The sequence below is a fragment of the Limanda limanda genome, chromosome 1, assembly GCF_963576545.1.
Source record: "Limanda limanda chromosome 1, fLimLim1.1, whole genome shotgun sequence".
In the NCBI taxonomy this organism is placed as follows: Eukaryota; Metazoa; Chordata; class Actinopteri; order Pleuronectiformes; family Pleuronectidae; genus Limanda; species Limanda limanda.
In genome coordinates this window covers 453,159-478,844 of record NC_083636.1, presented here as the reverse complement: position 1 = coordinate 478,844, position 25,686 = coordinate 453,159, and the positions used below count along the sequence as shown (strand labels likewise).

General features: G+C 44.6%; 4 protein-coding genes across 6 annotated transcripts; all 4 read right to left on the bottom strand.

Annotated features, from left to right (window-relative positions):
• Nucleotides 1–1,039: 1,039 nt before the first annotated feature.
• Nucleotides 1,040–8,715, bottom strand: dcp2 (decapping mRNA 2). Of its 2 annotated transcripts, none has more exons than XM_061080474.1 (11): nucleotides 8,157–8,715; nucleotides 6,542–6,693; nucleotides 5,224–5,351; nucleotides 4,958–5,056; nucleotides 4,722–4,874; nucleotides 4,530–4,642; nucleotides 3,925–4,029; nucleotides 3,410–3,518; nucleotides 2,967–3,068; nucleotides 2,708–2,759; nucleotides 1,040–1,944 (listed from the first exon to the last, which is right to left on the bottom strand). In XM_061080474.1, exons 1-11 carry the CDS (start codon nucleotides 8,222–8,224, stop codon nucleotides 1,826–1,828), a joined length of 1,200 nt encoding a protein of 399 aa, XP_060936457.1. In that variant the 5' UTR covers nucleotides 8,225–8,715; the 3' UTR covers nucleotides 1,040–1,825. The 2 variants fall into 2 exon arrangements, with proteins under 2 accessions (XP_060936457.1, XP_060936465.1); XM_061080482.1 differs by having other exon boundaries at nucleotides 2,982–3,068.
• Nucleotides 8,537–11,739, bottom strand: LOC133005789 (histone H3-like centromeric protein A; the record flags this gene model as incomplete). The annotated part of the gene is made up of 4 exons (XM_061075586.1): nucleotides 8,537–8,586; nucleotides 9,292–9,427; nucleotides 9,616–9,690; nucleotides 11,641–11,739. Coding segments are annotated over 4 exons (360 nt in total), but the record flags the coding sequence as incomplete, so codon positions are not given.
• Nucleotides 11,740–11,743: 4 nt separating this feature from the next.
• On the bottom strand, nucleotides 11,744–15,777 carry hmgcs1 (3-hydroxy-3-methylglutaryl-CoA synthase 1 (soluble); the record flags this gene model as incomplete). Its single annotated transcript, XM_061075560.1, has 8 exons — nucleotides 15,318–15,777; nucleotides 14,648–14,773; nucleotides 14,287–14,451; nucleotides 12,699–12,867; nucleotides 12,392–12,562; nucleotides 12,180–12,286; nucleotides 11,971–12,096; nucleotides 11,744–11,862 (listed from the first exon to the last, which is right to left on the bottom strand). Coding segments are annotated over exons 1-8 (1,431 nt in total), but the record flags the coding sequence as incomplete, so codon positions are not given.
• A 7,134-nt stretch (nucleotides 15,778–22,911) lies between these two features.
• LOC133007567 (uncharacterized) lies at nucleotides 22,912–25,575 on the bottom strand. Of its 2 annotated transcripts, none has more exons than XM_061075741.1 (5): nucleotides 25,443–25,575; nucleotides 24,269–24,446; nucleotides 23,962–24,074; nucleotides 23,504–23,578; nucleotides 22,912–23,315 (listed from the first exon to the last, which is right to left on the bottom strand). In XM_061075741.1, the coding sequence occupies exons 2-5, from the start codon at nucleotides 24,381–24,383 to the stop codon at nucleotides 23,187–23,189; spliced, it is 432 nt and encodes a 143-aa protein (XP_060931724.1). In that variant the 5' UTR covers nucleotides 24,384–24,446; nucleotides 25,443–25,575; the 3' UTR covers nucleotides 22,912–23,186. The 2 variants fall into 2 exon arrangements, with proteins under 2 accessions (XP_060931724.1, XP_060931725.1); XM_061075742.1 differs by lacking the exon at nucleotides 25,443–25,575 and adding an exon at nucleotides 25,159–25,358.
• Between the last annotated feature and the right edge of the window lie 111 nt (nucleotides 25,576–25,686).

Sequence of the window (25,686 nt, the reverse complement as noted above, 5' to 3'; positions counted from 1 at the left end):
CCCACGGAGACACAACCGGTTCTTTACCTGGTTCTTTACCCGGTTCCTTCTGGTTCTTTACTCGGTTCTTTACCTGGTTCTTTACCGGTTCCTTCTGGTTCTTTACCTGGTTCTTTACCTGGTTCTTTACCTGGTTCTTTACCCGGTTCCTTCTGGTTCTTTACCTGGATCTTTACCTGGTTCTTTACCCGGTTCTTTACCCGGTTCCTTCTGGTTCTTTACCCGGTTCTTCACCCGGTTCTTTACCCGGTTCTTCACGGAGACGCGCGCAGTGAGTGGCGCCAACAGCGGACCTACATCCGGTTCATCTCCTTCACAATCAAAGATCCTGATAGAACGTGAACACACACTTCTCGCTAATATTGAACATAAACACTGTATTTGTGCAAAATAACTTCACATCCTTCTGATTTAAACACGTTTAGTGTCACTAGACCAACATCTGTAACATTATCAGATAAATATCCACCATACAGATGTTTAGTTAGCCTTCAAAATAACAGTATTCAGTGGATGCAGTTATGAGCAGAGCTCTCTTCCTTTTCTGGACGGACACATTTAACTATTCAATGATCACTTAATATTCCGTCAGTTGGCTACAGCTCTGCAGATTCAGTGTTTTAATTTGTAATGTTTCTAGTTTTTCTTTGGAGCCAAAGACAATTTACCACCTTCAAATAACAATGTTCAACCTAACATAGTATATAGGTTGGTATAGTAACTAGTACTGTATATTTATTATGTAACACAGCTTGTAAACACTATGTTGTACTTGAGTCTTTCAATTCCAGACTACAGAACATCTCTTCCTCTAGATCTCTTCTAAGTTTTCTTACACACGTTTAAGTTCTAGAGTGATTTTAAATAAGAGCTTCAAGATGGATTCAGACGTCTCTTCAGGATCATGTTCCTGTAACAAATTAACCATAAAACACTGACGTTCCTATTGACGCAGCGTTATCAAGACATTCTCCAGAGGAGCAGAGACTGAATTATTATCTAAAACTAGTTAATCTAGTTAAGAGTCAACTGTCAAGAGTGAAAAAACAGACTTTACTTTATTCACAGTCATAACATCAGTGAAAACAACTGGAGATCAGCATCTGTACAGTCAGTAATAACAAAGAACTCACTTCCAGAATGTAGATTCTTAGACTGTGGGTTGAACTTTACAGACTTTGGAAACAGTTCATTATTCTATGAAAAGTGGCCGTTGCTCATGTTTTCAGGTGAATATGTGAATAACTTCACAGTTGTGGTCCTCGGTCAAGAGTCTGAATGTTTTCATGCTGACTCTGTGGCACACGTGGGTCATGAAGAACACAATCCAGAACTTGTCTGATAAAACTTAACAGGTATTTAAACACGTGAACCTGTCGGGACATTATTGATTTAACATGACAGTTAAAAATCTGGCAAACACAAGTGGGTCAAATTGAGGCAAACATCTACAACAAGTACAGAAGTTCGTGGCTGACTATATTAAAATGTATCTACTGAGGCAAATTGAAATGCATTTTTGCATATGAGTTGTGAGAAATTAAAAAGTCAATGCCAGAATGAGAGAGAATGTGTTTCTGTGTGCTACACGGCTACAACCATTGAACTGAACGTGAAAGGAACTTTCTATTTTCCATTCTTAAATTGGTTGTGTGAAGATCCTGACAATGAAAAAAACACCAAAATGCTCTTTTAGCATTAAAATTGTGTTTGGATTTTTGTTCTTGTTTTTGATGAGCGTGAGAGAAGAGGACGTTTTCTCTCGTCATCAACAGTGAGTCCATATTTGGATATTGTTGCCGGAGTGGCACAATGCTTCATCAAGTCAGTAGTCAAAACATTTCATGATGGCTTCTCTGTCGAATCTGAAGTTGAGGAAAGTCTTGGACGAGAGCAGCTGCTCAGAGTCTCTGCTGAGGTCCACGGAGCTGCACTCAGACCCATCTGTGAAGAGAAAAGCTTCTTAACAGTTTCCAGTTGTGGAGGACGTTCACTTTGCATTTCATCTCTGCAAGCTAAAGCTGAAACTTGGAACAATAGGGAAAACAAGGTTTTTTCCCCCAATTTGGTTTGTTGTTGTCTCAACATTCAATGAAACAGGTGAAGTCTGTTCTCAGTCAGATAGTTTGAGGGAAATTAAGCTTTGGTCTGAACCACGTCTGTACAATCAGAGGTTTCCTCTCTAGTGCATCCATTTAAACTTTGTCTCTTATCATATCACTCCCTTAAGCTCACAAAGAAACACGATGTATCTGTTACAGATCAACAGCGCCCCCTGCAGCCACGTGTTGGGATATGTTCTTACAGGAGATGGAACCCACTCACCACAGTTACATAGAACAGATGTTCAGGGAGTGAAGGAGGAAACTTTCTCCATGTTCACACTCAATTCAGTCATAAATGCTGATTTATTTAATAAGCACTTATGACTGAATTGTCCACATAATATTTGTTTCTACAGTATGACCCCAAGTGTTTCACTCTTTTCTGTTCTGATCATTTAATGTGAAAGTGTCATGTTTTAAAAATAACCATAACAGGGATTCTGCTGATCTGGAACCAGGAAAACATTTTCCACTTTTCCAACACAATCCAAATATGAACATAATGTTGTCACTTTATCAGATCGAGTGGATCAGTAGATCATTTAATTGAGTTAATACATTTTAGATTGATAGTCAGTAAAGAGTAACTGTGTAAATCATACTTCTCTCAAAGCTGTCTTGCAGTCGTCTGGGTTGAAGTTTTTTATCGTCTTTCTGTAGAAATAATAGAAGAGTTCACTGCTTGTCTTTAAGAATTACCTTTGTATCAAAGACGATCATTTACTAACTCTACATGCAGGGCTTTGAAAAATGGTCAACGATCCACTGGCAGAAATAATCTGTACATTTCTTTATTTGAACTTTATTCTTGAAATCTCAGAATCTCACTAAAAACTGAGTGCTACATAGTTCCGTACTTACTAATATGGTTTTCACCTGCTGGTTGCTGGCTCCACTGTCGTTGGCTCCTTTCTTCACGACAGAGTCCTGACATTTCTTCCCATTGCTCTTTAAGGCCGAGTTCTACAGAATAAAGAAGAGGAGTCAGGAGCAGATCTCATTCTGCTTCAGGTCAGATGCTTTCATTTTTGTGTTGGAAAATGTTTTTGGATGGTTTATAAACCTTTAGGAACAAATGGATTAGAGGTCAGGGGCAAAGTATGAAGCATCATATGACCTTTTCAATTAAGAGTTTATGCATCAATGAAACCTAACTCCATTAATAACATTTTACTGCTACTGGTTGTGAACTCCTACAGTTGAAGGCAATGCCTAGTAAATATACCAGACCATTTTATCAGAACCCTTTCAGACCAGTCTAAACCATTACAGAACAGAAGAGTGTGTAAGTGGTCTAGTCTGACCTGGTTCGGCTCGGCCTGGCTCAGCTGGCCCGCAGCCTTCTGCGACACGTGTTTATTCCAGACGGTCCCAGGAAATACATAAGTCCCAGTCAGGTGGCGGGATTTTGACCTGAGAGAAGATAAAATCACAACGTTGATACTTTCGATTGAACAGGATGTACCGTCAGCAGTTGGTGAACCCCCCCCCCGCTCCTTGTGTGTTAGCAACAGTGGTTTTCATATCTGGTGGATTTCTATATGTAATATATGTTCATGTATTCAGAGGACTGAGCAAAGGTTACTTCAAGTTCAATTAGTGGGTAGTTCGTGGTAACTGTGGGCTTAACTCAGTTATTCTGGACCCAGTTTTGAAGGCTAGGTTGCCATGGTAACCTACAGAGCATCTCTCTGAAATCCGGATGACGACGGTTTGTGAGAAGCCAATGAGCAGACAGAAGCTTCTCTCTGTGAGAAGGAAGCGGACACGGGAACACGGGTCACTCCCCGGTCCCGAGCTCTCAGGAGGAGTTCCTCACCGGACGTTGTCTGAAGGTTTCCCCGGCGTGCTGCTGCTGCTGGTGAAGTCCTCGTCGCTGTCGGGCGACTCGCCCTTCAGCCGGCTGATCCATTCCCGCAGCGGCCTGTACACACAGGAAGTAGGAAGTGCGTCATCAATTATAATCCACTGCTGTGATGAAACCAAGGCAGCAACACAAAGTAATTTCTACATTTCTCTTTGTATAGACGGAGCAAACATGATATGAATCTATCAATACATAAATAATGTAATGCAAAGCGTGCTATAGAAAAAAAAGCAATGAAACCCGCTCACTTCATGCACACAGCAATATGGAATAAACAGGAGGTGAAGAAACGCTGTCGTAAATCTTATTCATTTGAAATGAGGAAACACAACAAGCAGCTAAAAAAATTAATATTCAAATAAAACGATTAGAAAAACTATGAGAGCAGGAAGTACAAAGAAAGAGGTAAAAGAGAAGGTCACTAGGTAAGTAATAAACAGTAGTTAATAAAATAGAATAAAATAAATCTGTAAGTCTAAGATGTAGAAATGAATAGGACTAAATAATATTTATATCTATATGCTTTATTCACAATCAGAATCCTTCAGTGAACGCACCGTATGAAAGGAATGGCCATGAAGAACCTGTTGGGGGCCAGACCCAGTTTGGACTTGGGCGTCATGTCGTTCCTGTGACACGGAAGCTTCTCGATAGGGAACCACTCGATGTTCTACAGGAAACAAGAAGATCGTGAAACATTGTGTCGGACAAGACCAGCTGTAGAGCAACGTCTGGGTGAAGGTTCCTACCCGGATCTCTTTCCTGGTTTTGGGGGTGAACTTGGTATCCTTGGTCACTCCTGGGATGATGTAGAGCCTCACCACCTGGTCGGTGATCTTCTGCTCGATGTACGCGTCTTTGCAGATTCGGTTCTTGATGTCGAAGCTCGTCTCCTCCATCACCTGGAGAACCACAGAACTTTGAACTTAAAGCACAGATTAGAGCTTTCGGTGGCTTCATGTGAAGAAACGAGCCCGGAGCTCACCTCGCGCACGGCACAGTCGTGAGGAGCTTCGTCCTCGTTCACTTTGCCTTTTGGAAAGCCCCAGCCAGACTTGGCCAGGTATCCCTGAACCAGAAGAACCTGAAGAGAAGAAGCAGCAGGAAGCCTCAGCATGTGGGAGGTGTTACACAACAGCACCAGGTGAGCTCTAGTGAAGCTCCTTCATAATAAGACTAGCAGGAGTCTCTCTGAAAGTAGAACAGTTATTATTTTATGATGTCAGGTATGAATGTGCAAATACAACTCACGTTTTCTAAAGATTCATCTAGAATGATGGCTCCATAGGTCGGAACGCCCATCTTGTACTCCTTCCACTGTTCCAGGACCTTCTGCACGTCCTCTCCATGAGGCAGGAGGAACGGACAGTGATGGAAAAGTTCGCAGCTGTCAAGGAAAATAACTGAGACAAGTAGAGCCTGAAGAGCCCGAAGAGCCCGAAGAGCCCGAAGAGCCCGAAGAGCCCGAAGAGCCCGAAGAGCCTAAAGAGCCCAAAGAGCCCGAAGAGCCTGAAGAGCCTGAAGAGCCTAAAGAGGCCGAAGAGCCCGAAGAGCCCGAAGAGCCCAAAGAGCCGGAAGAGCCTGAAGAGCCTGAAGAGCCTGAAGAGCCTAAAGAGCCCGAAGAGCCCGAAGAGCCTGAAGAGCCTGAAGAGCCTGAAGAGCCTGAAGAGCCTGAAGAGCCCAAAGAGCCCGAAGAGCCTGAAGAGCCCGAAGAGCCTGAAGAGCCTGAAGAGCCTGAAGAGCCTGAAGAGCCTGAAGAGCCCAAAGAGCCCGAAGAGCCTGAAGAGCCTAAAGAGCCGCCACTCCAATGGGACACGATCATTCACTTCATCATTCACTTCATCCTTCACTTCATCCATCAATTCATCCTTCACTTCATCCATCAATTCATCCTTCACTCCATCCATCACTTCATCCATCACTTCATCCTTTACTTCATCCATCACTTCATCCATCACTTCATCGTTCACTTCATCCATCACTTCATCCATCACTTCATCGTTCACTTCATCCATCACTTCATCCATCACTTCATCCTTTACTTCATCCATCACTTCATCCATCACTTCATCGTTCACTTCATCCTTCACTCCATCCTTCACTCCATCCTTCAATTCATCCTTCACCCTTCACTTCATCTTTCACTTCATCCATCACTTCATCCTTCACCCTTCACTTCATCCATCACTTCACCCTTCACTCCATCCTTCACCCTTCACTCCACCCTTCACTTCACCCTTCACTCCATCCTTCACTCCATCCTTCACTCCATCCTTCACTCCATCCTTCACCCTTCACTCCACCCTTCACTTCACCCTTCACTCCACCCTACACTTCACCCTTCACTCCATCCTTCACCCTTCTCTCCACCCTTCACTTCATCGTTCACTTCACCCTTCACCCTTCACTTCATCCATCACTCCATCCTTCACCCTTCACCCTTCACTCCATCCTTCATCCTTCACCCTTCACTCCACCCTTCACTTCACCCTTCACTTCACCCTTCACCCTTCACTTCATCCATCACTTCATCGTTCACTCCATCCTTCACTCCATCATGTCAGGATATCAGCTTTGGCGAAGTCCCTGATGCCGCAGCTCGGGGCCCCGGGCGTGTTCTGCATGCAGAAGTCCAGGTAGAACCAGTGGGCCAGCTCGATCTGGAAGCACACCCGGATGGCGTTGTCCCGCTCCTCGCTGGGGATGTGCAGGATGAAGCGGCTGCAGCAGGGGACAGACAGGGGACAGACAGGGGACGGTCAGGGGACAGACAGGGGACAGACAGGGGACGGTCAGGGGACAGACAGGGGACAGACAGGGGTTAGCATGACGGGAGGCCAGGGACAATCACAGACAACTACAGACACTGTGTAGCAGCAAGAGATAGCGCGGGTTAAAATGCCAGGAGACTAGACCCAATCACAGACCACTAAAGACACTAACAACAACAACCCCACAACTACAGACAACGTGTAACAGCTGCTAAGCTAACAACAACAAATACAAACACTGTAACAGCAGCTAAGCTAACAACAACAACTACAGACACTGTGTAACAGCAGCTAAGCTAACAAAACAACTACAGACACTGTGTAACAGCAGCTAAGCTAACAACAACAAATACAGACAACGTGTAACAGCAGCTAAGCGAACAACAACAACAACTACAGACAACTACAGACAATGTGTAACAGCAGCTTAGCTAACAACAACAACAACAACAACTACAGACAATGTGTTACGGCAGCTAAGCTAACAACAACAAATAAAGACACTGTGTAACAGCAGCTAAGCTAACAACAACAACTACAGACAACTACAGACAACGTGTAACAGCTTCTAAGCTAACAACAACAAGAACTACAGACAACTACAGACAATGTGTAACAGCAGCTAAGCTAACAACAACAACTACAGACAACTACAGACAACGTGTAACAGCAGCTAAGCTAACAACAACAACTACAGACAACGTGTAACAGCAGCTAAGCTAACAACAACAACTACAGACAACGTGTAACAGCAGCTAAGCTAACAACAACAACAACAACAACTACAGACAACTACAGACAATGTGTTACGGCAGCTAAGCTAACAACAACAAATACAGACACTGTGTAACAGCAGCTAAGCTAACAACAACAACAACAACAACTACAGACAACGTGTAACAGCTTCTAAGCTAACAACAACAACAACAACTACAGACAACTACAGACAATGTGTTACGGCAGCTAAGCTAACAACAACAACTACAGACAACGTGTAACAGCAGCTAAGCTAACAACAACAACTACAGACAACTACAGACAACGTGTAACAGCAGCTAAGCTAACAACAACAACTACAGACAACTACAGACAACGTGTTACAGCAGCTATGCTAACAACAACAACAACAACAACAACTACAGACAATGTGTGACGGCAGCTAAGCTAACAACAACAACAACAACTACAGACACTGTGTTACAGCAGCTAAGCTAACAACAACAACTACAGACAACTACAGACAATGTGTAACAGCAGCTAAGCTAACAACAACAACTACAGACAACGTGTTACGGCAGCTAAGCTAAGCTAACTTGAGCTAACAACAACAACGCTGCTGCCTCCTGCTCCACAGTGACCGTCTTCATGGAGACACCGTGTCGGTGATTGTGTCGGTGATTGTGTCGGTGCTACCTGCAGAGATCGTCTAGGACCCCGGACGGGATGTCCACTCTCTTGGTTTCCATGTTGGTTGAAAACATCCCGACGGAGTCTCTCACAGCAGCCGGAGAAGGAGGCAGGGGGGGGGGCTACTTCCGTGTGTGTCCGCTGCACGTCATCCACATGAGAAGCAGGTCCGAGTCCGCAGCAGAGGAACTAGCTCAACTCTTCCTCCTGCTCTTCGTCCTCGTCCTTCACCTCTTCCTCTTCTTCTTCCTCTTCCTCCTCTTCTTCTTCTTCCTCTTCCTCCTCTTCTTCTTCTTCTTCTTCTTCTCGTCAACTTCAGGCTCTGCTGTTTGTGCTGCGTTCACGGTCCACCGGAGAAACGAGCACTTGTGTATGATATGAACGTTTCAACGAGAGTAACAGACGAGGTGACTGACCGGAGGACACGAGGAGGAACCTGTCGGTGAACCTGTTCGATGTGTTTCACTTCCACGGACTCTGACACCTCGGACCTGGGATGAAGTGACTGAGCTGCACTTTATATCATGTCACCTGTTTCCTGCTATGATTTCCCAGTTTCATGTTATTTACAACAGGAAATGAAACGTCTAATCACAGGCTGACCTTTGAACAGACGAAACGCCATTGGCTCTTTTGTCTGTCTATCACTTGCTGGAGAGTTAGTCAGTGTGGGCGGGGCAGATTCTACTTATTTATATTAATACGTCATAGGCGGGCAGATAAAGATAAAAAAAATTGTGTAATTGAATCAAAAAGCATTTTTATATATATATAGTGCAAACGTGCACACCAGATATTATCTTGTTTACAGAGATATTCATTAATTGATATATAGGAAGCAGAGACACGTTATTTACACTTGTTGTGTTGAACAGAAACATAACAACTGACATTAAATCTTTGCTGGTATCACGTTTCATAGGAAGAAAATTACTTTTTATTAAGAAATTACGTTTCTATGAATTATGGAGCAACATTTACACGTCATTGATACATCACAGTGGAGTGATTACAGTAAAACACAGGGTTTTAAATTAATTTACAAATGTATAAAAGCACAGGAGAATTTTCCCTCTTCTTAAACACTTCTGAAGGCGACTCAATGGACCTGAACTTGTCATTCTGATGATATTTTGCCAACTTATGATAAATTTAAAAAATGTCTCAAGGATCCTCCGGGCCAGCTGGATGTCCCGGGGGAACAGGGTCACTCGCTTGGCGTGGATCGCACACAGGTTGGCGTCCGAGAACAGCAGCACGAGAAACGCCTCTGCAGCCTGAGGGAAGGAGGAGCAGGGAACCGGACTAAAGAAACATTCACACTTCAATGTTGAGCAATACGTTGTATATTAAGCAACTTTATCTGAATTATATCGATGCAGGAGGAGAGAAATGTATTCAAAATGATGACAAAGAAGTAGATATTATAAAGCCTGTTAGCTTGGTGGTGGAGGCAGCTTCTCACCTCCTGCAGGGCGAGCAGAGCGTAGACCTGCCAGCGGAGAGACTCTCTGGAGTAAGTTTGACAAACCTCACGAACCTGAACAAAAACAGGAAGTTCTTTTGTGTTTTTCAAAACAGACACAGTTTAAGTTTCTGCTTTTAAACTGCACTTCTCATTGTGAATGTTCAATCTCCACCAATGTTACACTGTGGAGAGCATAGAGCGGAATAACAATATCTACATTGATTTATTCCACAATGTTCCATGTTCCTCTAGGTCTCAGTGTATAAAGAGATACTGACTCCATTCAGAGACGTCTGTCCCTCTGTCCCTCCAGGTCCTCACACACAGAGCTTCAGTCCCTCTGTGTTAAGGGCCAGGTTTTGGACAAAGAGGCAGAGACAGGAGTAAGGTCAACTGAGGTTTATTGGAATGTCCAATAAAGCAAGCAGGCAGGCAGGTAGGCAGAACTCTGGAGCTGGAGTCGGGGCAATGATCCAGCAGCTGGTCCTGAGCAGGAAGACAGACGTCAGGACACGGGACTAACAGGATGTTTCAGAACGTTTCTAGAACCGACATGAACTGAGTCTATAGTCCGCGAAGACTGAGAGCAGGAGTGGAGCTTTTAAAGGCAGCTGGTCAATCAAGGCCCCAACTCCAGCACAGAGAGAGAGAGAGAGAGAGAGAGAGAGAGGGAGAGAGAGAGAGAGAGAGAGAGAGAGAGAGAGAGAGAGAGAGAGAGAGAGAGAGAGAGAGAGAGATAGATAGATAGATTACTTTATTCATTCCCGAAGGGAAATTAAGTCGTCATAGCAGCCGGTATATTTGAATACAATAAAATACAATAGAATAAAATAAAAAATATTGAGGTAGAAAGAATAAAAAACAGAAACACAAGATAAATAGGTAGATAAGGTGCAGTGGCAAGATGATGGTAATAGTACTGATGATATGATGGTAATGTTATTGTTAGACAGTATATAAAAAAAGTACAGTATATATAGTATATAATATAACATAATATATATTTATATATGATAGTAATTATACCAATATAATAGCAGTATATAGTTATAATGGCAGCAACAGTATATATAATAATAGTAAATATAATAATAATAACATGTACACATGTATAAATATGTGTATATAGACTTATATATACAAAGAATATACAGAGAGTATGATATAATATATGATATATAGTAGAGGTATAAATATAAGTATTTGACTATACAATAGGTAATATAATATACTATGAGTGTAAGAATATGTAGACAGAGTGTGCAAAAGACAATATTATTGTATAAAATGATATATAATATCAATATGGTGTATATGAACACATATCACATATGATGTGAAGTGTATATGGAGCAGAGTGTTGTACAGGTACACAGTGCAGGAGACAGGTTTAGTGCAGTTCTGTGATGGTGGCTCTGACAGAGGGGGAGGAGTTGTACAGTCTTATTGCGGTTGGGAGGAACGACTTCCTGTATCGTTCCTTCGAGCAGCGGGGGGGTTGAATGAGTCTGTGGCTGAAGCTGCTCCTTAGCTTGTCCAGTGATTTGTGTGGGGGGGGTGAGAGGGATTGTCCATGATTGCCAGCATCCTGTCCTCCACCCCCTCCTCCAGGGTGACCAGCTTAGAGCCAACCACAGACTCTGCCTTCCTGATGAGTTTTCTCAGTCTGTTGGCGTCCTTCGCCTTGATGCCCGCACCCCAGGACACCACAGCAGAGAAGATGGTGCTCGCCACAACAGACTGATAGAACATCTGCAGCATCTTGTTGCAGACATTGAAGGACCTGAGCCTCCTCAGGAAGTAAAGCTGGCTCAGGCCCTTCTTGTGGACATGTAGAGAGAGAGAGAGAGAGAGAGAGAGAGAGAGAGAGAGAGAGAGAGAGAGAGAGCCTAGTAGGCAGGTGAGGCAGAAGGCATGACACACTGTCTCTCCATTCAAACCGCTCCTTGTTCTAAAGTCTTCAGCTCGGCCTGAGGTTCCACATGACCTCCACGGCTCATGTTCTCCGTGTGGTTTGAAGACGAAGCGACTCATCAGGCGAGAGAACGGTCCCTTCCTGAGCAGAAGGTCCGTGCTCTTCTGGTACCTGCAGATTTCCATCAAGGCCTTCGTGCCTGGTCGGAACCGGCAGGTCTCGGTCCAGAGGCGTGCGGGCGTATTCCCTGCGGTGTTTGTCGTCCACTCGCGTCAGGTACCACGTCCCCGGGAACAGGTCGTCCACCGAGCCTCGGGGGACGTAGCTGGCTGTGAGGACAGAGTGGAAAGAGGTTTTAAAGAGTTGATGAGAACGTCCCGACAGACCGGCTGGTGATTGGCTCTTTGTGAGAGGGACAGGAGCAGCGGGGGCGTTACCCAAGTGGTGCGTCTCCTCCCTCAGCTTCATGTTCTCAGAGAAGACGGCAGGTGAGACCTTCCTCCTGGAGTCCAGTCGGACCTTCAGGTCGCTCAGGCTCGACACCAGTTTGTCCAAAGTCGATCCTGGAACAAAACAAAACATTTCACATGGAGGAACACACAAGTGTCAGGTTCTGCCAGCTTATAATGTGTGTGTGATGACTCACCGGGGGTGTGGTCCTGTGTGACGCGGAGAGAATACAGAGTCGCAGCAAATCCTGAACCGTAGGAGAAAAGTCCGACCCTCTGTCCTGCGATCTGCGACGCTGTGTGTCTGCAACACAAGGCAACAAACTCCCTGTCACACTGATTCCATCAGACAGCATCTTGTACAAAGTGCACGAGGGTAGTGCACGAGAGGACTGACACCGAGACGTACTGTGCAAGGACAGAGGCCAGGCAGCCGTAGACGGAGGGCGTGTACATGTTCCCGTTCTGGTTGGAGACCAGCAGAGAGGCCTTGGTCTTCCTCTCAAACAGATCGGCACTGGCCTTCATGAACGCCTTCTCCACATCCCGGTCGAAGTAGGTTTCTTCTGGTCGAACATCTCTGTCGTTCAAGCACACACAGCAACACAGAACTTCACAATCCATCTTCAACACGTCTGCTTTCCACAACGACTGCTCCTATGGTCCTCAGGTCTGTTTCCTGGAAGGATCTAAACTCCGCTTCGCTCTGAGCGTACCTGAAGGCGTCGAGGCCGGTGAAGGCTCCCGTCTCGGTGTTGGGGCTCGGGTGGCTCAGGAAGTCGTTCAGCATCAGTCTGGCCAACGACTTCTGCACCAGCTTGCAGTACGGGGAGTGAAAGACCAGAAAACCAAAGTCCTCCAGGCTGAAGCGCTTCTCCAAGCCCTCTGTCCAGAAGGAGAAGGAGAACAGGTGATTTACAGAGCGTTCCCATGAGATCAGTGTTCGTTGGTCTGTTCACACCGGACATCAAACACATCCTGAACCGTCTCTGGTGATCGACTCACAGGTCAGTGTGAAGTGTAGAGCTGGACATGAAGTGAACTCTACTCTCCAGAGGGACTCTACTCTCCAGAGGAACAACTCTCCAGAGGGACTCTACTCTCCAGAGGGACTACTCCACTCTCCAGAGTACCAAATCTCCAGAGGGACTCTACTGTCCAGAGGGACTACTCTACTCTCCAGAGGGGACTCTACTCTCCAGAGGGACTACTCTACTCTCCAGAGGTGCTACTCTACTCTCCAGAGGGACTACTCTACTCTCCAGAGGGACTCTACTCTCCAGATGGACTCTACTCTCCAGAGGGACTCTATTCTCCAGAGGGACTCTACTCTCCAGAGGGACTCTACTCTCCAGAGGGACTCTACTCTCCAGATGGACTCTACTCTCCAGATGGACTCTACTCTCCAGAGGGACTCTACTCTCCAGAGAGACCCTACTCTCCAGAGGGGACTCCACTCTCCAGAGGGACTACTCTACTCTCCAGAGGGACCCTACTCTCCAGAGGAACTCTACTTTCCAGAGAGACCCTACTCTCCAGAGGGACTCTACTCTCCAGAGGGACTCCACTCTCCAGAGGGGACTCCACTCTCCAGAGGGGACTCCACTCTCCAGAGGAAACTCCACTCTCCAGAGGAAACTCCACTCTCCAGAGGGACGACTCTACTCTGAAGAGGGACGACTCTACTCTCAAGAGGGACGACTCTACTCTCAAGAGGGACGACTCTACTCTCAAGAGGGACGACTCTACTCTCAAGAGGGACGACTCTACTCTCAAGAGGGACGACTCTACTCTCAAGAGGGACGACTCTACTCTCAAGAGGGACGACTCTACTCTCAAGAGGGACGACTCTACTCTCAAGAGGGACGACTCTACTCTCAAGAGGGACGACTCTACTCTCCAGAGGGGACTCTACTCTCCAGAGGGACTACTCCACTCTCCAGAGGGGACTCTACTCTCCAGAGGGGACTCTACTCTCCAGAGGGACTCTGCTCTCCAGAGGGACTACTCCACTCTCCAGAGGGACTACTCTACTCTCCAGAGGGACTACTCTACTCTCCAAAGGGACTCTACTCTCTAGAGGGGAATCTACTCTCCAGAGGGACCCTACTCTCCAGAGGGACTCTACTCTCCAGAGGGACGACTCTACTCTCCAGAGGGACTCTACTCTCCAGATGGACTCTACTCTCCAGAGGGACTCTACTCTCCAGAGGGACTCTACTCTCCAGAGGGACTCTACTCTCCAGAGGGACCCTCCCCCTGACCAAACAGCGTGCTGTGATAAGCAGATGAAGACACACCCACCTCGCTGCCACTGGGCGTGGACCTTGTTGCGATACACTGAGTAGCAGCGGTCCAAGGCCCCCAGGTAGCACTCGATGGACAGCTTGCCGTCCACCACAGGGTACTCCGACATCAGGTCCGGCTTGTAGAAGTCATACGCGTGCTGCATGTGAGTTCCTCGCAGACCTGCACCACAGACAATCATTTAAAATCAGGTTTATTGATCTTTCTTTGTAATAAATACTGAACAATATCCACGTATCACTCTGTTGGGCTCTTGATTAAATCAAAGGTCAGTGACTCGATCAGGAGGGATGAGGACGATGGGGTCAGGGAGACCACAGTGAGAGCTTATCAATAAGTCAACAAGCAGCTCACTGACCTCGTTCACAGGCCAGAGGTGCGTCCGGTCCCACCAGCATGGCCACTGCACCAGCGCCACCTGTGGGCCGTGCACTTCCTGTTGCGTAGACTGCGATGTCCCCTGCTACCACCAAAGCATAACGGCCTGCAGAGAGGAGACAGCAAGAGAATCTATTGACACACAGAGTCTCAGCAGCTTAGAGGCAGCAGGCGCACAGAACAGGACGAGATCACAGTCAACAATATGCTGACAAGTCAGGTTTTATTTCATTAATATGAATCATAACACTTTTCCTAGTCGACCTAAAAGACGAGTTAAACTGCTCCGTCTGAACGTTAACGTGTTAAATATCGGTCTTTACATTTCTGCAGATTCATTCTCAGAAAACAACATCTGCTGCTTCCAGCCTCGGTGAGGATTTGATACTTTTAGCTATGAAGAAGTAACTTTGACCTTTAGAAACTGGCACGTTGAACATTTAATAACAGTTTTATTGTTCCAGTCATCTTTAACTCTCAACATGAGCTGGTTCCAGCCTTTCCAGGGCGAGAATTTAAAGAATCAGTTTGTTGTTTGGAAGTTGGTAACAATAGCAGCGATAATATCTACCATAGAAACATCATAATTTGATATAAATACATGCAGCTCTGGTAAAAGATATGAAGATGAAGTGAGTTCATGGACTCACCGTCCCATGAGCTGGACTCCACCCAGTTGACGGCGTTGAAGAGCGCCGCCGTGCCGCCGTAGCAGGCGTTGGTGGTGTCGATGCCCTCCACGTCGGTGTTGCCCGAGTCCTCGAACAGCTGCATGAGGGCCGTCTTCACGGACTTGGACTTGTCGATGATGGTCTCTGTGCCGACCTCCAGCCGACCCACGCTGTCGTAGGACAGGCCGTTCCTCTCCATCAGCCTCTGGACCACCGTCAGACACAAGGAGTTGATGTCCTCGCAGTCCGAGCAGAAGCCCATGCGAGCTTGGCCCAGGCCGATGGTGTATTTGCCGGCTGCCACGCCGTCGTGCTGCTCCAGCTCCGTCTGGTCCACGTACTGGGACGGGAAGTACAGCTCCATGGAGATGATGCCCACGTCCTTGGGCCATGGTCCCAGGCAACTGGTCTGAGATGATCCAGGCATCTTGAATGGGCTGAGGAGGAAGAGGAGGAGGAGGAGGAGGAGGAGGAGGAAGAGGAGGAGGAGGAGGAGGAGGAGGAGGAGGAAGAGGAAGAGGAAGAGGAAGAGGAAGAGGAAGAGGAAGAGGAAGAGGAAGAGGAAGAGGAAGAGGAAGAGGAAGAGGAGGAGGAGGAGGAAGAGGAGGAGGAGGAGGAAGGGGGAGGAAGAGGAAGAGGAGGAGGAGGAGGAAGAGGAAGAGGAAGAGGAGGAAGAGGAGGAAGAGGAGGAGGAGGAGGTTCATTATTGGGTCAATGACGTAAAAGGATTTCAACAGGCCAATTTTAAAATACAAAAAATAATAAAATCTATTATAATTGTTCAGACATTAGGAATGTTGTGTACACATAAAATCATATAAGAATTTCAAATTAAGTGATTTTAGTGTTTTTTCACCTGGATTTATTGGCCGTGGCCTCAAAAAATGTAATTTGGTGCGACCGTGATTTATCTTAAAATTAATTTATTTCCTTAATATGCTTTACTTTTTTTTCAATTTTTCAATACTATAAAGTCATTAGAAACAAAGTAATTGCATTTCATTTGAGTTTTTGTAAATAATTATCTCATATTTTTGTCACAGTCCCCTTCTTAAATGTAGTTACCAGACTTATTTTTCCTGTAAAGCCCATAAAACTGACAAAAAATGTAAAAAAAATCCATTCATTTAAGCATATTGTATCAGTGATTAATATTTCAGCCACAGAAATTTGATATTTCACTCAGAATTTATTACAGGTCTTGCTATTATTGGTCGCTCCAAATGATATGAAAACCTCCTATTGTTTAAAGAGACCAATAAACCATAAATTCCATTCAAAAAATGTATTTAAACCAGATTTTATTCAAATTTGATAGAACTTTTATGAACACAAACATTATATATACATTTTTCTTCAACAAAAACTCACAAACATTTAAGTGCAACACACATTGCTGTGAACAAACATTTCATTAAACTTGACCTGTTAATGTGGTGCACTTGGTTTAAATCGCAGGCATTTCTTTAACCCAAGACCTTATTGAACTTTGTCCAATCTTGGATGCTCTACCTAGAGCAGCGTGAGGTTGCTGGCTCAGGTTCTGAAATAACAGCTTGGACATCTTGCTTATCATAGGAAATTACATCTGGAGTTTGTGGCCAGATAAAAGTTCTTTTCACCAGACTGACACATGGAGCTTACCTGGATTTTCTCTCCCACAACTTCAAGGACCTGGCCTACATATGGAAGGGCTGAAGCCCCCCTAAAATGTTCTTCAGCCCCCCCAAATAATTATTGGGATTTTGTTTTATTTTAAATTTTTTTTAGCAAGACACAGGATTACAGCCAAGGAGTTTAGCTCATAGTAAATGATGCACGGAGTGAAATTGTAAGTACAGGTGGTTACAGAATGTGGCTATCTGTAGTTGTTAACGATTGTTACCTGCTTAAATTTAGGTTTATTTGAGGCAAATGAAAGGGAATATTGTAATGAGCTATGTTAACACTAAGCTAGCTAGCTAGCTATTTTGTTAGAAAATGTCTCCAGTGAGCTCGAATGGAATGCACTGAACATTCATGTTTTCTCAATGGTATGACTATGGCCATGGAAACATGATTACATTTTCTAAAATCTCCTGTGCATTGGATTCTATTTTTGAAATAATTTGAATGTATTTTTGTGTATTGTCTTATATATATCTTATTCCCTTCTGCTCATAATACAACAAATAAACAACTCAGAGGTTGACACTAGCAGGTCCATTCTCCATCCATTGTGTGTGCTCCCTTTAAGAAGTAGGATTTGGGAGTGACGCGGATATGAAAACAAGTATATCCGTCTTTCCTTTACAAGCAGGAAAATTATTTCTCTCTATTTGAGAAAAGTTCATATTTGTGTTTTCAAATTTCACAATGACCCTGAAATTCTGTCTCTTCTGTTATCTTATACTGAATGAATGCAAGCAAAGATACAGAGAAAAATCACACTCTTTCTGATTGAACCAATCTATGAACTGTCTGAAACAATGGATATCCGCTGCGCCGAATGAGCCCAAAAAAAATTGGCGCAAACATTGAGCATCCTTAGGGGCTAAGCCCCCCTTTCTTTCAATCCTAGAAACGCCCCTGGTAAGCCCTCCATTTCTCTCTCTGTTTCTTTTTCTCTCTCTCTGTCAGCTCACTTGACTTGGCATATGGAATCTGTCCCTGCTGTCTCCTCCTCTGGTATCTGAAATCATCATGCCATAAATCTTAAAGTTGTTTTGGACTAATTATAGATGACAGCAAATTAACATTTTAAGGAAAAAATGCATTTCCTCCAGGTTATGAAAAACACATAAAAGCAAGAAGTACTTCATGTGGCTTTATTTGTAGTTTTCAATTTTTCAAAGTTTTAACATACCTTCTCCGAGACAGGTACTTGCTCTTGCTGCAGGGTCAGAATCAACACGCTGCCTATGGCGAGCGGTTTTTATTTGGCTTGGAAGTGGCATCTGGTAAAATAGATTAAAACAGTTATATATATATACATAAATAAATAATAAATGAATAATTACAGTGAAATAACATGCTTAAAATTTGTTGGCGATATTTTATCATGATATAGTACAACATTAAACAAACCATTGTTTCTGAATTATTAGGAAACAATTAGCAAATTGCATAAAAATATTTTCTAAATAATAATCTAGGACATGTATCTATCATGTAAAACCCTCTGCAATGGTTGCACCACATGATATTTGGTCGCACCACATGATAGTTTCTAGTTCAGTCAAAATTAACAGGCACAGAATTGGACTCCTAAAGAAAACAAGCTAGGTTAGCACAAAAGGTCAGTGAAATGTATGATGAAAATATATATTTGAGGAAATACCTTAAAATTCATAGTTTTTTTGAGGTCGCACCACATGATATCCAAATGTGGCAACTACATACCAGCTCTTAAAAAGGTTATAGGTTAGAGAGAGCTACAAACCTGTTCTTTCTTCCATGGGTCCTCGGCAAAATGGTGCATGATTCAACTTCCTGCCTTTGAATGGATTTCAGCATCAAAGCCCCAAATTGGTCCTTTGTTGATGGTCGCACAACATGATATTTCATCAAATAGACATCATCGGAAAAAGTTTGTTTGTATGCTATGATGGAAATATTTATACAAATGCTATGCAATTTTGTACTGGACTTAAAAAACACTTTGGAAATCAGGCCAAATAGGGCTGAAAATAAATTTGAAAAGATTTTGAGTAATTTCAAAGAAGTTTTCCAAAAAGCTTCTGAAGTGAGTCGAGTCAGAGAGCTTCAGGAGAGACTGGAGCAGGAGATCACTGAGCTGAAGAGGAAAGTCCATGAACTGAAGCAGCTCTCAGACACAGAGGATCACAACCAGCTTCTACACAACTACCCCTCACTGTCACCACTCAGTGGATCTACACACTCATCCAGCATCAGGATCCGTCCTCTGAGGGACTTTGAGGACGTGACAGCAGCTGTGTCACAGGTCAGAGGTCGACTACAGGACATTCTGAGTGAGACAGAGACAGAGATTTTACAGATTGTGTCTCAAGTGGATGTTTTACTGCGACAACCAGAGCCAGAGACCAGAGCTGACTTCTTAAAATATTCACAGGAAATCACACTGGATCCAAACACAGTACACAAGGAGCTGTTATTATCTGAGGGAAACAGAAAAGTAACATGGATGAGTGAAGATCAGTCTTATTCTGATCACCCAGACAGATTCACTTATTGGCCTCAGGTCCTGAGTAGATAGAGTCTGACTGGACGTTGTTACTTGGAGGTGGAGGTGAAGGTGGGGGTGAGAGGAGGAGTTGGTGTAGCAGTCACATACAAGAATATCAGCAGAGCAGGAGGCACAGAATGTTTATTTGGATGCAATGATAAATCTTGGTCATTATATTATGATGGAAACAGTTATGATTTTCATTACAACAGGATCAACACTCTAGTGTCAGGTCCTGTGTCCTCCAGAGTAGGAGTGTACCTGGATCACAGAGCAGGTGTTCTGTCCTTCTACAGCGTCTCTGACACCATGACTCTCCTCCAGAGTCCAGACCACATTCACTCAGCCGCTCTATGCTGGAGTTGGGGTTTGTCCTAGAGCCATGGCTGAGTTCTATTTTTACTTGTGTTGTTTTTGTATTATTGTTGAATATTTACACAGCAGACTTTTACCGCGTCTTATTTGCAGCATAACTTTAGGATGAACCTATTCACATCTGCTTATTGGATTCATGGTCTCACCTCTGTTGGGACTGAGTTCCCAGTGATCTGACTTATAACAAAGAGTCGTAAAACTTGGGAACTGGCCTCAGGAGACCCCTTACATTTAAAAATCCAGCATGGAGATCTTATCTCCATGTGAGAGAAAATCACTTCCTGGGTCCCCCACTGTAAGCCCGCCCCTGGGGGCCAAATCCTGACAACTCAATTGGCCGGGGGCCACACTGACCCCTGACCCCTCCTCCCAGGGGGGAGTCACCTGGAACATGACTTAAAAAGGCTGTGCTCCCAGAAACCTTTCTCTTTTTACTCCGATGCTGATGTGACAACGAGACCCCCCCCCCGGGGTCTCACTAGTTAACCCAGCAACTTAAGGAGGCAACTAACTCTTTGTCCTCTTTTTCTACTCCAACGCTGAAGTTACCACTAGGCCTCCCGAGGCTATACCAGACGACTCAGTAAACTAATGGAGGCGATAAGACCCGTCCCCTGCAGAAGCGCGAGATTCATTCCGCTGAGGAGCACGAGCTCCACATCCCTGAAGAAGAAGGACGACGTTCATCCCGTCACGGAGCACGAGAAAATCCGCTCCTTGTCCGGTCCAGCGGCTGAGCTCCGGAGCTCCGCTCGTGAGAGAGACCACGTGATTCACTGGCCCCCGACACATTCGCGCCGAGGCGCAGACACACCGCGAGGGTGGTACAGTAAGAGACTTATGTTGTCTGGGCAGATGTTAGTTTTAATACGTAGCGTATTGATTTAATACTTGAGTGTATTTTGTTGATGGAACCTCCGTGTTCCATTGTTTTAGCCGGCCACTACTCCGAGCCAGCCACTTCCGGTTTCCGGTCTGATGGCAATATTTTGTGTTGCAGTAAATGAGGCCGCGAGAAGCGCCTCCGCCCGCACTGTTAACGTCTGTGTGAGTCTGCAATGATTTCACCGATCAGAACCTCGGCCCACAACGCTCGCTTGAGGGCTGAGGGGTGAATCACTGTTAACTCATCTCAGGCGTATTTTTAAGAGCTTCTTTGAACTCTCCTTACATGTTTTCTCTCTCTCTCTCTCTCTCTCTCTCTCTCTCCTTCTAAACCGACCTATACACACTTCCGATCTGTATTTATAATACAGTTCATGTCACATAGTTAAATCTATGCTTAGAGAGGCTGAACACATCTGGAAACCATTCGGCCCCCAAAGCCAAGCAGAGACAATGTCTAAAATTTCCTTTGTGTAATTCATGTGACGACCACCAGTGTGCGCTCCGGCCACATGGGGTCATTAACATAGACTCCATCTTGAATAACGCAAGTTAACCCACCATTTTGAGTCTATTATTGCCACGCCTCCGCTCTCTCTCCTCCCATCCTGGCTCTAAATTCATAACGGCTCCGCCATCTTGTTTTGTAGTCAATCCGCCATTTTGAGAGTTTTTAGGCCTTGATTCCACGAATCATGATCGGCCGCCATCTTAGATGTGACTGCGTCATCGCCACGCCCCCTTTCTTTTCTCTCGCTCTCTCACACACACACACCCACACACACACGCACACACACACACAGACACTTTGATAGACACAGACAGATACACACACACAGAGACACATAGATGGACCAGAGGTTACATGCGTGTTCTAAATTGTGATAAGCTGCTGTTGTTATCTTTGAAATATGGGAGTTTGTTAAAATGATAAATCATTAAATAACACTAACTTTATTTCACATACACACACATGGACACACACACACACAGAGACACTTTGACACAGACACACACACACAGAGACAGACATACATAGGTAGACCGCAGGTTCTACATGTATTTTCTGAATTGTGATAAGTGCTGCTGCTGTGTTTATCTTTGAAATATCGGAGCTTGTTAAAATGATAAATCATTGAATAACATTATAACTTTATTTCCCCTTTTTAATAAATACTTCTGTAATTAAAGTATCTGTAGTCTGTGATTATTTGTGCATAAGTGTGTGATTGCAGCTGGATTATGATTGCCTGTGCTCGAACTTAGAAGCCTTCACTGTTTATTAAGTAATCGTTAATATTAAAATATTGACATTATTAATTTGACATTTATCATTATGAGACTGATAATTATAGCTTGATATGTTGGTCCCTGGAAACCAGGGTGGTGCCCCCCTCTCTCAATTATTAATATAGATAGTATTATTCTTAAATTGATAATTTTATTGTTTTTGACTAATTATTTTCATTATTCTTGGTTGATAACCTTATCATTGTTAATTGATAGCTTGTACTTTCTAATTGATAATTCCTATTTTCTCATTAGTGGTTTTATTGTTATTTGATTACTGATCATCTTCAATTAATAGTTTGATTATTTTTGATAGATAATTTTTATTATTTTAATAATCATATTTCATGATTATTAATAATTAGCCAACGTCAAGTCTACTCCTATTGCACAACACTTCCATCTCCGGTTTGAATCTGTCCTCCAACACAGCGACGGCAGCTGCAGCTCCAGAACCTGAAACCAGGCAAACACACACTTCTTATCCTAGTATTACTATCGGGCTCATTTGGTTTCCTACAGAAACGCATTACATTCACTTGAGAATTTTTTTTTTATTTTCTAAAATTACAGAGATATGTTTGTTTACACAAGAAAACGAATCTTGAAAATGGAACAGATGTTTTTTTGATTAATAAGTCATAGGCGGGCTGATAAAGATACAAATATTTGTGTAATTTTAATCAAAAAGCATATATATACACCAGATATTATCTTGTTCACAGAGATATTCATTCATTGAAGTGGAGACGCGTCGTTATTTACTCTTATTGTGTTGAACAGAAACAAAACGACTGACATTAAATCTTTGCTGGTGTCCAGAAATAACACATCACGTTTAATAGGAAGAAAATGGATTTTTATTAAAAAAATAACTTTCTATGAATTATAGAGCAACATTTACACGTCAATGATACATCACAGAGGAGCGATCACTAACAATGTATAAAATCAAAGGACAATCTTCTTAAACACTTCTGAAGTTAAAAAATTAAAAAAAATGTCTCAAGAATTATAAGAACCACATTTTGTAACCCTAACCCCAAAAACAGGTGAAAGGTTTAAACTGGTGGAGATCATCTGGTTCCTGCTGCGGTCCTGGTGAGGCGTCTTCACAGCGCGTCCACGCCGCGGATCCTCCGGGCCAGCTGGATGTCCCGGGGGAACAGGGTCACTCGCTTGGCGTGGATCGCACACAGGTTGGCGTCCGAGAACAGCAGCACGAGAAACGCCTCTGCAGCCTGAGGGAAGGAGGAGCAGGGAACCGGACTAAAGAAACATTCACACTTCAATGTTGAGCAATACGTTGTATATTAAGCAACTTTATCTGAATTATATCGATGCAGGAGGAGAGAAATGTATTCAAAATGATGACAAAGAAGTAGATATTATAAAGCCTGTTAGCTTGGTGGTGGAGGCAGCTTCTCACCTCCTGCAGGGCGAGCAGAGCGTAGACCTGCCAGCGGAGAGACTCTCTGGAGTAAGTTTGACAAACCTCACGAACCTGAACAAAAACAGGAAGTTCTTTTGTGTTTTTCAAAACAGACACAGTTTAAGTTTCTGCTTTTAAACTGCACCTCTCATTGTGAATGTTCAATCTCCACCAATGTTACACTGTGGAGAGCATAGAGCGGAATAATAATATCTACATTGATTTATTCCACAATGTTCCATGTTCCTCTAGGTCTCAGTGTATAGAGAGATACTGACTCCATTCAGAGACGTCTGTCCCTCTGTCCCTCCAGGTCCTCACACACAGAGCTTCAGTCCCACTGTCTCTCCATTCAAACCGCCCCCTGTGTTCTAAAGGCTTCAGCTCGGCCTGAGGTTCCACATGACCTCCAGTGCTCATGTTTCTCCGTGTGGTTTGAAGACGAAGCGACTCACCAGGCGAGAGAACGGTCCCTTCCTGAGCAGAAGGTCCGTGCTCTTCTGGTACCTGCGGATCTCCATCAAGGCCTTCGTGCCTGGTCGGAACCGTCTCTTCTTGGGAGTCACGACTGGAAACACAGACAGAGGATTAGCTTCTGGAGTATGGACTGATTCTGATAAACGTTTTAAAAGGGGACAGAGTTTTTCCTGTTGTATCGAAAAGGTGGAATTTATTTTCTAATAATAATAAAACTGTTGCATGCACACAGGAGGATGTTGTCTCGTCTTCAGACGTCGGCCTCACGGGTTCAGCTCCTCTCACCTGGACTGCTCCTCCTCCTCGGGGACCGGGCTCTGGACGTCCCCGGGGACGACACCTGGGACCGGTGCTTCGGAGCTTTGCTCTTCCGCCGGCTGCTGGAGGGCGCGGGACGCATGTCTGTCCACGCTCAGGTCCGGTCCACCAGAGTCTGACTGAAGGACAGAGGACGTCTCAGGATCTATCAATGAAAACAGACAGACACTCGTTATTCTTCTATCAAACACCAGCTTCCCTCTCTCATCTGGATGCTCCTCTCGTCTCCGCTCAGCCAGAGGAGAAGTTCAGACACGAATCCTGAGGCTGCTTCATGGACTCTGAGCCGGCACTGGGAAGCACCTGGACTGGAGCTCTACTGCACCTGGACTGGAGTTCTACTGTACCTGGACATTAATGTAGTTCTACTGTACCTGTCTTGTAGTTCTACTGTAACTGGACTGTAGTTCTACTGTACATGGACATTAATGTAGTTCTACTGCACCTGGACTGGAGTTCTACTGTACCTGGACTGTAGTTCTACTGTAACTGGACTTTACTGTAGTTCTACTGTACCTGGACATTAACGTAGTTCTACTGCACCTGGACTGGAGTTCTACTGTACCTGGACATTAATGTAGTTCTACTGCACCTGGACTGGAGTTCTACTGTACCTGTCCTGTAGTTCTACTGCACCTGGACTGGAGTTCTACTGTACCTGTCTTGTAGTTCTACTGTACCTGGACTGTAGTTCTACTGTACCTGTACCTGTCCTGTACCTGTCCTGTACCTGTCCTGTAGTTCTACTGCACCTGTCCTGTAGTTCTACTGTACCTTTACTGTAGTTCTACTGTACCTGGACTGGAGTTCTACTGTACCTGGACTGTAGTTCTACTGTACCTGTACCTGTCCTGTACCTGTCCTGTACCTGTCCTGGATCCACTGTGAACCTGATGTCAAACCTTCTCAGGTTCATATTGAACGAGGATCGTCTCATGTAAACAGAATCAGACCCGGAAGTGAACAAGGTTCAGTTTGAACTCAGGTGCAGTATTAAACTGGATCAAACTGGATCAAACTGGATCATTTCACCGAGTCAAGTTACCGGTGTTGTCCTTCTCTGGCTAACGGCTACATGCTAACGGCTACATGCTAACAGCTAGCGTTCGCCCCCTGCTGGCCTCACGCGGAGTGAACTCACCAAAGAGCAGCTTTACGTGGATCACGTGATGTCTCTGCCGCTCGGGTCCCTCCGGGAAGCGGAAGTGGTCTCACACGAGGAGCTGGACCAGGTCTGCGGTTCGGATCCTTCAGTCAGACCTCCAGAAGAGAGGAGAACAAGACGGGTTCAAACAGATCCAACGGCCCGCTGCTCCGGCTCGGCCAATCAGCGGGCAGCGAGGGGGCGGGGTCGAGCTGTCCGCTGCTCCGGCTCGGCCAATCAG